The 15,000-nt window shown below is 41.9% G+C and overlaps 1 protein-coding gene across 6 annotated transcripts in view; it reads left to right on the forward strand.

Moving 5' to 3' along the window:
* LOC143027304 (putative G-protein coupled receptor CG31760) overlaps positions 1–15,000 on the forward strand; it is a 552,124-nt gene that overhangs the window by 264,375 nt on the left and 272,749 nt on the right. For all 6 annotated transcript variants that reach the window (XM_076188576.1, XM_076188582.1, XM_076188586.1 and 3 more), the window contains one exon: positions 9,182–9,304. In XM_076188576.1, coding sequence (XP_076044691.1) covers positions 9,182–9,304 — 123 coding nt within the window. The remainder of the gene's footprint in view (positions 1–9,181; positions 9,305–15,000) is intronic.

Here is a 15,000-nt window from a genome sequence, read left to right on the forward strand (position 1 = left end):
AGAACTCGATTAGTATGTGGTCACTCTTCCCAATTGGTGTCTTGTATTCCGTATTATCCACAATTTCAGGCTCTGACGTAAATGTTAAGTCAAGTCTCGACGGTTTTTCATTATTTCTATATCTGGTATTTTCTTTTACAATTGAGCAATTGTGTATTCAATGGTCATGTCCAGTAGTATATTTCCCCAAAGGTCCTCTCCACCTTTCACTGTCATCTCCCAACACACGAGTATTTCTTTTGAGTTAAAGTCACCCATAATTACTAAGTTTCCTCCTTTCAGTATTTCATTTAATGCATGCTTTGTGTCTTCCAACATTTTGGAATGGTTACTCTCCGTCCAAGAATATGTTTTTGGGGGCACACACATAACAACAAATTTTCTACTTTTGATGTCACTGTTATCAACTTTTATCATAATAAATTCCACATTGTTATTTTCTTCTGTTATCTTTGTCACATTTAAGCCTTTTTTAGTCAAAAACATGACTCCTCCCCCTGGTTCTCCTCTCTATTTTTCACCCAATGATTATAAACCTTGCCCCACATTATTTGGTGGCTGTGGACCTTTTAATTTCGTCTCTACAATTCCCATTATACCAGGTTTCTCTTCTGCCAGATAGTCGTAATTCATTTAGTACTGAAATCATGCCATCTATGTTGGTATACGTTACTTTTGTTGTTGTTTTCCTTTATCCTCCATTTTTTTTTAACATATATGCAATTTTCTCAACCTCAGATCCGGTACTCTCTCTCTCTCTCTAAAAAAAAATCGTTCTTTTCGGTCTCTATTCTTCTCTCGTTTCTTTCATTTGCTTTACTTCTCATTTTTTTTTATCTATATATATTTTTGTAATTTTCGCTTTTTCCCAACTTCGCTGTTTTTGCTAGTACTTCCGATATAATTTGAGATCTTAGTTTAATTTTTATTGTTTTTTTTTTCTTTAGGGAATAGTCCCATCTATGCACTTCCCCTATTTCCTTTTTCATTTCTTGCACCTCCTCTTCTATCTCAGAATTCCTTTTGCCACTTCTTTCTTCTCTTTTTCTCTGAGGTATCTAGCTACATTATGCTTTTCTTTTTTATCATCAATTGTGTCGCTGACCTAATTTTATTTTTATTTAATTACTTTAATGACTATTTCTTTTGCATTTTCTTCCACTTGTACTATTTCTTTAAAAGTTAGTTTTTGTTTATCTTGTTCCATCTTTCCATTGCTTTTTGATTTCTTGAATATCTGTCTCTTTTATGGTTTCTCCAACTCTCTCGGTCACCACTTATATTTGTTCTTTTACTTTTTTTTCAAAGCCTCATATATGTTAGTGTATTTATTTTTCATTCTTTCCTTCTCACATTTGACTATGTTTAATTCCTTTTTTAGATAATTAAACTCTCTGTTCGTTTCAACATTTCGTCTTTTCAACTCATTCACTTCTTTATACATTGCCCTGTATTCAACTTTCAGATCTATTATTTCATCTATTAATTCTGTAATCTCCTGATTTCTTAGAATATCCTTTCCAATTCTATACCTCTACCTAGTATTCCACCTTCTTTTGCAAACCCTGAAAATGCAATATTTTCATACCCATGATTCGACTTCGGCGTTTCCATGTTGCAACTCTTTTTTGGGATGACACCTAACGGTGATTCAACTCTGCTTACATCCAGTCTTCTCTTCGTTGGTTCACTATATTTTTGTCTTCCTTCATCATTCTCCATTTTATATTTTTATCACTAAGCTAGATTACCCCATTTTATCATTTCAGTCACTCAATAAACAAAGCTCCATATCCTAATACCAACTTGGTATTTCCTTGAACTTATCGAAAAAAAACCGCTGCACTCCAGAGCTCGTTCTAGATGTCTGTTCCAGCCTGTAGTTCGTCCGTGTGTGTGTGCACGTGTGCGTAGTTGTGCCTACTGCGCATTTTCTGGGTCTATGCTTTCTGACCTGGCTTCCTAGTGGCGTACCCGACACATTTTGTCTTGGCTAAGGTCACCAAGACCCCGTCCTTCCTCCTTAGCGGCCTCTTCCTCGGGCGTACATTTTCGCCTGGCATTGGCAAGAACAAATGATGCAAGGTACGTCGTCGCCTCGCAGGAATGTGTTAGGTATGTTTGGGGCGTGCATGTCCGCGTTGTCTATTTCACCTACCTGGACGATGCGGCGTGTCGTCCTGGACATGTAATAACTAAAGAATGGAGACAAGTTTTAAAAGTGCACACCTACGCGGTAGAGCCATAGAAAATTGAATGATTTTTAATTGATTTACGTTATTCTTGGCGGAAATTAATAACGGTAAACAAAAGCTATACATAAACGTGGGCGCTTCGACTGCTGGAGACACCATCTTTGTTTTGTTAGATGCGGAGGTCGAAGAAATTAAAGTATGATACATTCGTATATTCTAACCTACCTACCTACCCCTACCTACCTATCTAACCTACCTACCTAACGTAACCTGCATTAAGTAATGCGGTACCTGTGATTCTAGAGGTCGTCAAGGTGTTCGTTGTTATCTTCGAGCTCCGAATCTAACAAAGATGGCGTGTAAAAGAGTCAATGCGACTTTGTTCGCTTGTGCAAAGCTTTTAGCAATGTTTCTGTTATTGATTTCCGCCAAGAAAAGTACTTATTATATTGATGCATTATAATCTACAAAATTTATATTTAATTTGCTAATGCTATATCGCGTAGGTGTGCACTTCTAAAAATATACTCTCGTGTAATAAACGATTGGATATTGAAATAAATTAGCGTAAAAGAATGTAGTTAAACTTAATGAATTCATCACTTTCGCAACCCACACACAAACCATCGAGCACAAAGTGAAGTACCTCAAAACAAAATTTCTGTAACGACTTTTGACCATCATCGATACCTCGTTATGCATGAGCGTGATTGGCTGTTGACCTCCTTTGCTATCGGACGGCGTCCATTTTCACGAGGCGATAACTAGAGACTGTCGACCTCTTCCTATGTTTCTTCTAATATAGTTCTCCGCAACAACAACAACATATACATAATAAGTTAAATCATGTATTTCCTACTAACCTTGAAAATAGATTAATTCTTGGTAGACGTGCGGACGGCTTCTGAGATAGTCGGTCGTTGGAACAACCAGTTGTGATACCCACGAACTGCATAGTTACGTTGACCAAAGTAGGTTTACGTCTTCATACGAAAACAAGAGATTCGTGAAAAACACCTGTTTTTGTTCTAAGGTTGACATACTACCAGTTGTTGTTTTTTTTATTCCGCAACTGCGTCATATAGTGGGGTGGGAGGTTTTCATAATGAATGAAGGAAGGTAACTGGGATACACACACACACACACACACACACACACACACACACACACACACACACACACACACACACACACACACACACACACACACACACACACACACACACACACACACACACACACACACACACACACACACACATACACACACACATACACACACACACACACCAGACACACACACACACACACACACACACACACACACACACACACACACACACACACACACACACACACACACACACACACACACACACACACACACACACACACACACACACACACACACACAACACGTGAATTGCAGGTAATTAACATAATACAGGACACTGGGTATTGTACATCCATTCAAAAGGGAAGAAGTCAGAGATGCCACGCAGGGCATCAGGTATTATGAAAACCCACCAAAGCAGGGGTAACGGACAAGAATATCTTCTAGAATATTTGGTGATAGGAGATGATGACAGATGGCATCCAACGGTAGTCCCTGGGGCAGTAGATGTCTTACAGTGAGACACGCTAGGCAGTATTCGATGGTGTTGGCCAGTAGAGCGTGGCATAGGTGATATTTTGTGAATATAGGCTCGCCCTCCACCCCGGCGACCTGCCACGTTGGACAGCCTAGCCGCAGTCGGGCCGAGACAACATTGTGGCGACGAACCATAAGTCCCCTGAGGCGCTACGTGTATTTGAGGCGGCAGACGGATTCATTTTGGGTGATGGTGACACTGAAGCTCTCGGTGTCCCGACGACGCTGCTCGGGTAGAAGAGCAGCGGAGCGGACCCTGGTGAGGTAACTTGGCAGGGAGAGAGGACGTCCATCACCACGACGGGGTAGTCGACAGGCTTCCTTCGCTAGGCGGTCCACTTTGGTATTATGGTGTAAGCCTACATGAGAGGGAATCCAAATAAATTTGATGCAGAGACCACGGATAGTCAGTAGGGATAGAAATGAAAGGATTTGTTGTACAACAGAATGGTGAGTGGGGTGAATAGCGGAGAGGGACTGCAGTGCAGGCTTAGAGTCACATATTATGACAGCATCCAAAATGGTGTACAGTTCGCACAACGTGGAACTGGAGTGATCACGGAGCTGACGGCCGATCCAACCCTTAGGAGGCGGTGGTGGCATGTCAGGCGAGAAGACTGCCCCCACCCCCCCAGCTGCACCATCTGACTGCAGCGATCCGTCAATGTAGAGGCGATGCGGAGCAGTGATGGAGGATGTTATCTGTACAACACGTTCTAAGGCCAGTTGTAGCTGGAGACGATCTAGCAGATCACGAATTACGGGATAAGGCTCACGCCGGGTAGGAAGAGCTTCTGAGATTCGTACTGGAGCACCAAGGTAGCAGTACTGGGAGCTTAGAGGGATGATGCAGTCTCCAATCGTGAACTGGCAGCGTGGCAGGAGGGTGGTAGGGGAAAATTCTGCTCTTCTGTGGAGAAACGATAAGGCCACAGTTAGCAGAAGCCTGGGAGAGAGAAGCAAGAAAGAGCTGTAGGTGTGTTGGGGAAGTAGAGTGAACACACAAATCATCTGCATAGCAAGTAATTGTGACTTCAGGAACAGTAGGCAAAGACGTGAGGAGACGGTGCATTAGTATATTGAAAAGAAATGGACTTAGTACCCCTCCTTGAGGAGTGCCGAGATGAAAATCCCGTGAGGAGCTGTAGGCACCGCTGAAGAAGACACGGGAGGTCCGGTTACTGAGGTAGCCCTTAATCCACCGTAACAAATTACCCTTAATCCCAAAATCAATTAATTGATCCAAAATAATGTCCCGATTAGCTACATCAAACGCATTTTTTAGATCTACAAATGCCACTACACTGTCACGGGAGAGGCGACAATATAAGTCGACGAGGCAGTGATGGGTGCTGTGCTGGGGTAAAAAGCCGAAGAGACGTGGAGAAAGGTGATCTTGTAGTCGGTACATCAGTCGAGTGAGCAAGATTCTTTCCAACACTTAACAAAAGCAGGATGTAAGGGAGATGAGCCTGAAATTTGCTGTACCGGGCTTGGGTATGGGGATTATTGTACTCGTGGTCCAGGCACGTAGGATACATCCATCTCCAAGACACATATTGTAGAGGCGAAGGAGGGGGTTACCGGGTACACGGTGCAGCAAACGTAGCACACTGTAGGTAATGCCATCATCTCCAGGGGACGAGGCTTTACCTCTCAAGTGAGCACGTCGCAGCTCATCCTTAGTGATCAGTACAGTTTCTTCAAAGCATGTACTAAGCAGAGTCCACGAGCAAAAGCACCGGAGGAGAGAGCATCTTGGACGGGGGCAGGGAGGCTGGCAGGGGTGAACTGATCCGACCACGTGCCGATGAGCTATTGGGCAAATACGGCGGGGGAATGATGATGGGCAGTAGCAGGCTTCCTCTTAATCACTCTACGGATAAAGTGCCATATGGAGGCCACACTCGTTTGGTGATTAATTCTGTCCGTGAATCGCTTCCAGGAGTCAGTACTCACACATTCCAGGAGGGCTGTCAAATCGTCCCTGGATTGCTGGTAACGATGAAGCAGCTCAGGAGATGGGTCAGCCTGGAACATGAGTCCAACACGCTCCGCTTCTTCCTGCGCGTCCTGAAGTCGGGCGTCTAGATACCACGAGTGAGGAGAAGGGCGACGTTGGAGGTGGGGTCGTGATACGTAAAGCCTGTAAAAGTCGTGGGTGGCGGAGACAAGGCTGGTGTATAACTGGTCAGGGGAGGAACAGTCAAAGGTAGGTAGTATGCAGGTCATGTATGAAATGTACGTCGGGCAGTATTTGGGGGCCACAGTGAGGCGTAGGCCTGAGATAGGGGGTGTAGGTATGGTAGGAAGAGAATAATGGAAGAGAAGAGCAATATGATCTGAGAACAAAGCAGGTACTGAGGAGCACTGGACACGGGATGACACCAAGCCAGAGGTGAGGACGTGGTCCAGGGTGCTTTCCCGGGAATGTGTATCCCAGCGGGTTAGATGATATTGGCGGATGAAGGATAGCAGGAGAACACCAGGGCGGTTAGAGGTGCCAGAACGATCTCCCAATGCAGTATGTTTAGCATTGAAATCCCCAACTTCTATCTCGAAGAGTTGGAATGTTACGTCAAGGTCAGTAGTGGAGCGCAGAAGACGGTGTGTCAGTGTACTGTGTATGTATGTTAGAAGACCGTTCCTTTCCGTATGAATGTAGGGGACATACCTGGGAAGTGAGGGTGCCTGTGGTACAGGGTTGGGTCGGCCTTGAAACACCTCCTGGAAAAAATGACATAGAGGTGGTGAGATTATACATATGTTTTTAACTGTATGTATTCTTTGTGATTGGTGATACCATTACCATTGATGTTCCATGTAAGAAGGTCTAGGTGAGTGTTAGTTACGAACGTTGCTCTTGCTGGTAGGAGACCGGAGTGTGGAGGAGGATGGACGATTCGAGGAAGACTGGCTAGTACTGGGATGCAACTCACAGAGTTTGTCGAGACGAGTTGCAATTGAATCCATTCTCTCGGTAAGCGTGGAGATGGAGGAGACGAGGGTTTGTTGGGATTCCGCCAGAGTGGAGAGTCTGGCGGCAGTAGTAGCTTGGGCCGAGACAAGGCTGTCAATCCTGGTATCAATGGAGGCAAAGCGGTACTCGAGTGCCGCCTGAAGAGCCGCAACGGCCTTACGGAGGGCAGCGTCTTGCTGAGGAAGGGAGGGAGCAGAGTGGACAGGCCGGGGGGAGGAGGTGGTGGGGCTGAGGTGGGGCCACTGGTCTGGGTCTTGCGCCGAGTACAGCCGTGCCAGACGTTGACACCTGGCTGTAGACATCGGGGGCACTTCCATTGTGATGGGTCCGGCTGTGGTGGAGGCTCAAAGGTGGAAGTAGTCGCAGATGGGGGCGGGGCCGCACTCCGGACGGGACATTCCCTGGACTCATGGGCGGCGGCACACCAGGCACACTTGGGGGAGGCGGAGCAGTACCTGGAAAGGTGACCCCAGCACCTGTAGCACCAGGGAAGGTCGTCATGTAGCCTCTGGACTTTGCACGGGGGGAGAAGGGGGAGGAAGTCGAAAGCAATGGTGCCGGGGGGTGTCTCAGGGAGGCTCAACACAATAACAATGCGGTTGGTGGGGGAACCATTCTGGATGAAGCGCCGAGCCGAGTGCACTCCTGGGAACTGTAGAGCAAGCTTATGATTCACGTCAACGGGATAGCGAGTAAGCAGGTATTGGGGGTACTTACGAGGTCTTTCGGGGAAGTCCTGAGGGAGGAGAGGCAGAGACGTCGTAATTCGGTCCAGGTTAGGTCCTCCAAAAGACCTTCCTGGAAAGAGAATGTTGTTGTTCTTCTTTGAGTACGAGTGGGTCTGATTCTATGTTGTCTAGCAGGAAGAGGGATTCCATTACCGGCTTTCAGCTCTCGATGAAAAGCAGTCATGTAATCTCCGCATGTTAATGGATTCTCAAGAGGAGCAGCGGTAAGATAATTCATTTTAACATTCATTCCACCTTATTGAGGTTGCATAGAAGGATCCATTGGCACGCTGCTACAGGGCCAATGATTGGAGAAACAAGTTCTTCGACTATTTGACTTGCATTAGTATCAGAATGGTCCACATGGGAAGTTCCTGCAGCTATGACACCCCAAATTTCCACGAGTCTTCATTTATTTGTGCGCGCACGTGTGTCTATATTTGTGGATGCGCGTTCATGCACCGAGAGTTTGTGGTGAAGCTAATATAATATGATAGGTATTGTGTATTCACACGCGGTGCCTCAGAGCACTTCCTCGCCATTCGTCACATCTACGGAAATGAATTCTAGTTTACCAGCTGACCTTTCGGCATCATCCAACCCTCTTGCTACTGTGCCATCTTGCAAACCAGTCTTTTCCTACTTTCCCTTTCTTACAATACTGTTTACTGTATTCCTCACTTTATTCAATAACTGTCTCCCCTTATTCCCATTGTAACTCAATGAAACTCATCTTTGTCATAATTTTCTCTGTAAACGCTCCCATTTTTTATGCATCTTGCTTGCTTCATCTATTGTCTCTCAATCCTATAAAACTAAGTGGTTCGTACAAATAGATTACAATTAGGATTGCATACATCCCATATTTACACACACACACACACAGACACACACACACACACACACACACACACACACACACACACACACACACACACACACACACACACACACACACACACACACACACACACACACACACACATACATTGCTATCTTTCGGGAGGGAAATAGCTGTCGATCACGAGTCCAACACGTGATCCAAGTCCATGCATACGCACACGCACGCACACATACACGCACACGCGCGTGCGCGCGGTGTTGCAATAACTTGAATTTCCTCGGTGTTCCTGCCGACCTGTAACTTTTTCTTGTTATCTTTACGTTAATCTTATGCCATATCTCGCCTTCTTTTTCTCTTTTCCTTACCCTGAACTTTATTCCCACCATCATCTTACTGTATCTCGCGGTCTCAACACTTTACAAACCACAATAACATACACGCGCCTACCACTTCCCTTTATTCATATTTTTTCCTGTTCTCTTTTCCCACTCCACCTTTCCTTTGGCCTCGTCATACCTTCAGTGCGCCTTCCCGACACTTTGGCTGTATTTTAGTTGGCAGCAGTGAAGTCAAAGGCTGCTGGGAGGAGGGTCGGGAGGAGTCGAGTTCGGCGACAGTTATTGATCGACCTTGGCTCAGTTCACTCCCAGACTGATCGACACTTTATTATTATTATTTTTTTTTAATGACTGAGTGAGACATGCAGGAACTAGCATTTAGACTTACCCAAAGAACATTTCTTCCTACTTTAACATCTGTGTTCCTTTCTTTTTCTCGTTGCAGTACTCATGCCCCTGGAGGATGCCGGCCGGTGGAGGCGTCATCGCGACCACCTTTATGCTCACTTGTTTACTACTACTACTCTGTTCGCTCGCCCGGGAGGGGCAGGCGTCATCCATCGGCGTGGTAAGTACCGATGACTCGTCGGCTGCAGGCCAGGTCCTGCCCTCACGTGAATAAACATGTTTGACGTCACAGTAGGTCAAGTGTGTCTTTAGAGTATAAGGGAGTAACAGGGATAGCCTAAACCTGCCCTCACCAGTGTCAATTTGTCGTTTGTCATTCATCAGACCATCTGCAGCACAAGTCCCTACCCTCAGTTTATGAGGCCCTACCCTCATCTTTCATCCGAAGCCAAAGCCCATGAGATTCATCATCTTACCCATTCATCCTATGACAGAAGTATGACTTAAATTTATTTTGATTGCCATGTGGTCATTTCTGTCAGCCGAGGGAAACCCTTTCCCGCTGCCACGGCATTGTGATAGAAGGGAGAGTGGAGGAGGAAGGAGGCTTTTGAAGGACGCTACTTTTTACTTCCGTTGGAATTTGTTGTTACGAAGGGTCGAGTAAAGTTTTGATTGGTGGTGAATTCTGCCGAAATAGTAGGTCAGTAGTTCGAATAGCTCTTTGAAAGAGTTAAAGTATTCGGACTCCCCACCACACCAAAACACACACACACACACACACACACACACACACACACACACACACACACACACACACACACACACACACACACACACACACACACACACACACACACACACACACACACACACACACACACACACACACACACACACACACACACACACACACACAGACACACACACACACACAAGAAAAAGAATATGTAAAGTGCTGGTACAACAAAAGTTGTAGGGAGTTAAAAGACAAAAGAGATAAAGCTTGGACAAAATGAAGAAAGACAAAAGACCTGAAAAATTGAAAATATATACTTGTTATAGAAATGAATATGTACAAGCCTGCAGAGAGGAAAAGAGAAAATATGAAAAAGATGTCATAGAAAAATGTAAAGATCAACCAAAACTATTCTACAAATTTGTAAACAACAAACTGAAAAACAAACAAAATTTGGAGAAACTAAGACAAGGAGGAGTTGAATACACAGAGGAAATAGAAATGGCGGAAATTATGAACAGGCATTTTAAATCAGTGTTTACAAGGGAGAATATACAACCGGAAGAGATCGAATGGAAGGAGAAAGTCCCCCCTATGAAAGAAATAGAAGTAACAAAGAATGAAATAATGAAACACTTGAGTAATCTTGATGTTAGAAAATCGCATGGACCAGATGAAATAGCAAACTGGATTTTGAAAGAATGCAGAAATGAACTGGCAGACAAAATACATAGCATAATAAATAGTTCCTTGAAAGAAGGAAAAGTTCCAGAAGATTGGAAAAAAGTATATATAGTACCTATATATAAAGGAGGAAATAAAGAAGACCCTACCAACTATAGACCAGTCTCTCTAACAAGTACAATAGCAAAAATTTGTGAAAGAATTATCAAAAGTAAATGGGTAAAATATTTAGAAAAAACAGCGTGCTAAATCCAAGGCAATTCAGACAAGGCAATTCAGACAAAGACGATCATGCGTCACTAATTTAATATGTTTCTATTCAAGGCTAATAGATATAATACAAGAAAGAGATGGATGGGCTGATTGTGCATTTCTAGACCTAAAGAAAGCTTTTGACAAAGTACCACATAAGAAGTTGCTTAAGAAATTAGAAACTGAAGGAGGAATACAGGGCAAACTGCTTAAATGGATGGAATGCTTTTTGCAAGAAAAATGAGAGTAGTGATAAGAGAGAAACACTCAAAATGGGATGACGTAATAAGCGGTGTTCCACAAGGAACAGTTCTGGCCCCAATAATGTTTGCTATATATATTAATGATATGGATGAAGAAATTGAAAGTTATATGAGCTTCTTTGCAGATGATGCAAAACTATTAAAAAAAGTGAACACGAAAGAAGATTGTGAGTCACTACAGAGTGATCTAAATAAAGTATGGGAATGGAGTAGGAAGTGGGAGATGGAGTTCAACACTAAAAAGTGTAGTATAATGGAATTTAGAAAAAGCAAAAACAGAATAACAGGATCATATAAATTGGGAGAAGAAGGAATAAAAAAAAGTAGAAAATGAGAAGGACCTGGGAGTCATTGTTATGAATAATATGTCACCTGAGAAACATATAAATAAGATTTTTGGAGAAACTTATAATTTGATAAGAACAATCAAAGTGGCATTTACATACCTGGATGAAGAAATGGTGAAGAAAATTCTAATCACTCTGATAAGACCAAGATTGGAATATGCAGCAATGATGTGGTCACCAAGTACAAAAAAATTATAAAAAAAAACTTGAAAGAATACAAAGAGCAATTACAAAACTGGCACCAACACTCTCAAAACTATCATATGAAGAGAGACTAGCAAAACTTGAACTACAGACACTAGAGCAAAGAAGAGAGAGAGGAGATTTGATAGCTATTTACAGAATCATGAAAGGCATAGGAATTATTGATAGAATCTGATAAAATGGGATGACAGAAATACAAGAGGGCACGGAAAGAAAATCAAGAAGGACAGCTATAGAAGAGATGTGAAAAAGAACAGCTTTCCTCACAGAGTAATAGACAGTTGGAACAAGTTAGATGAGAAAGTGGTGTGTGCCAAAACAATACATGAATTTAAAAACAGTTTAGATAAAATGAGATATGAAGACGGGACACCACAAGCATAGCTCCCTTTCCCGTAAAATACAACTAGGTAAATACACACACACACACACACACACACACACACACACACACACACACACACACACACACACACACACACACACACACACACACACACACACACACACACACACACAGAGTAATAGACAGTTGGAACAAGTTAGATGAGAAAGTGGTGTGGGCAAAAACAATACATGAATTTAAAAATAGTTTAGATAAAATGAGATATGAAGACGGGACACCACGAGCATAGCTCCCCTTCCCGTAAAATACAACTAGGTAAATACACACACACACACACACACACACACACACACACACACACACACACACACACACACACACACACACACACACACACACACACACACACACACACACACGCACACACACACACACACACACACACACAGGCAGACACACGGGCAGACACATGGGCAGACACAGTCTAGTTGGCTGGATTCCCCAAGTGTATGCCCTCATTTCGTCTGGCACCCTCAAGGCAAGAGTCACTTGTGATTAATAACATTGAAAAAACATTGGTTTCAAATTCTAGTAACCGTCACTGAAAGTGAGAACTCGTAGCGAACTCGTATGCAGTGGTCCTAATTATGTTTTGGTCATAAACACAGGTGATCGCGTTTTGCTTCTCCTTTCTTTATCTTGCACTCATATATGCTTCCCTAGTCCACCTGTCATGAGACCCATCCACATACGCTCGCTCTCCGTCTTCTTCTACCGCTTTCACTTTCTCATCCCACCATTCAATACCCTTCCTTCTATTTCCTCCTACCCTCCTCATCCCACTTACCATCTTTATACACTTTCCTTAAAGCACACACTTTCTTCCTCTACTCCTATCTCCCCTCAGTCCCTCACTAACTCCCATGCCTCTCTCAGTTTCTCCTGGTGGTATTCCTTCTTTTCTTTCTCATTCAATGTTATAGTAGCTCTCAGCACCCCTCTACTTCCAACCATTTTCCTCTTCCACTCTCACTTTCCTTAAAATATAATATAAATATAAATGTATAAATGGATAGATAGATAAATGGTGATAATAATGATAACAATAATAACAATAATAACAATAATAATAATAATAATAATAATAATAATAATAATAATAATAATAATAATAATAATAATAATAATAATAATAATAATAATAATAATAATAATAATAATAATAATAATAATAATAATAATAATAATAATAATAATGATAATAATAATGATGATAATAATAATAATAATAGTAATGGTAATAATAATAATTGATAATAGTAGTAATAATAATCATAATAATGATAATAGTAATAATAATTATGATATTAAATGTAATAATGACAATAATAGTAATAATAATAACACTGGTCAACAAAATTTATTAAAATACCTGTCCCACAAACAGAAGGAGGTGAACTTGCTTGAATTTTTTTTTGCTGATTTCAAATGTGTTTTCAGAATATTTCTATCAGGCATATCTTTTTTTTTTTTTGTGATAGCATATCAAATTTTAAACAATTATAACTAATAAATGAGGCTGGTATTTTAAAATGTAGAAATGTATGATTTTCGAGGGTATTTTGCTTCTGGGAGATTCCTTTTTAGTGTCCAACAGTAATCAGCCAACATTGAAGAGCTCCATTTCCCTTCATACCTGACGGTGCCAAGATTTGAAGTGAAAAAAGTCCAAATGAGAGCCTAGGAAGTGGATTTTTATGCTCATATTACACCCCAAGACCTCGTAGGATGTCAGTAGCTCTTTTACGATTTAAAAAAAGATATTTGCTTTGTGATTCACCAAAAACCCTGCCCAAACTTTCTTAGATAACAGCCATGCAGCTTTTTCAAGAGTTCTTCATCAAAATTCTGGTCTCTCATCAGTTCCCAAATCTGTGGTCCAACAAAAATACCTTTTTTGATTTTCATGTCACTTACTCTAGAAAACTTATTTTTCAAATAATGTGAATCCCTTGCCAGTTCTATCCGCACATTTGACAAAAATTTTCATCAACCCTAGCTTAATATGCAAAGGAGGCAGATAAAATTTCTCTGAATCAGCAAGAGGAGGATTGGCAACATTCTTTCATCCTAGGGTCAGAGATCGTTACGGCCACACATTCTTTTCATAATGATTTTTCTTATCCCGACTGTCCCACTCACAGAGAAAGCAATAAAACTTTGTTTATCTCAGCTACATTCCATGTAAAATTGTCACAACCTTTAGGTCACCACAGATATTCCATTTATATTCTTCATGCTTAATTTTTTGCAATAAAAGCTTTATACTCTCATATGTTTCCTTCATGTTAGCTGTATGGGCCAGAAGAACAGAAGGAAACTTATTTCCATTGTAGAGCAAAACAGCTTTCAGGTTCACTTTTGAAGAGTCAGTAATCAAGCGCCGCTCATTCTTGTTATATTTATGGTTAAGTTCCTCCATAACAGAATAGATATAATTGCAAAACACCACACCTCCTCAAGTGAGAAAAAACGTTCAAAATCACAATGTCGCTTACGATAAAAACTAACTTTGGATTTATTCTGGAGAAGATTCCAGCCCTTTACCCTGGAAGCAAGAAGTTCAAATTGCTTTATTGACAAGTTTAAATCCCGCACAAAATCATTCAGATCTCCCTGACTCAATAAATGTGGTACACTTGAAGAACAATTTGGATGAGTGTGCATGTCTTCTGTTTCGTTTTCCATAACCTCCTCACTTGACTCATCATCACTTAGTTCCATTTGTTTTGGAAGGTCAAGTACAGGAAAGTCTTGACTGTGAGGTACTGGTCTCATAGCAGATGATAAATTAAGATACTTTATAATATGCTTGGATGTTGATGTTATACCTTTTATATATGTAATGCAGAAGTAGCAATCTGAAATATGATCTTTTGTTCTCTCCAAACCACAGGGATGGCAAAAAGCATATAGCGTGAACCTTTCTCCCATACAGTGAGAAGCCTGACACAGGCTACACAACACACATGAGGGGCCCAGCTTTTATCTTGGTCCCCCACTTTGCAGCCAAAATAATGT

The sequence above is a fragment of the Oratosquilla oratoria genome, chromosome 1 (genome assembly GCF_046742065.1).
Source record: "Oratosquilla oratoria isolate Oo_2021 chromosome 1, ASM4674206v1, whole genome shotgun sequence".
NCBI classification, from domain to species: Eukaryota; Metazoa; Arthropoda; class Malacostraca; order Stomatopoda; family Squillidae; genus Oratosquilla; species Oratosquilla oratoria.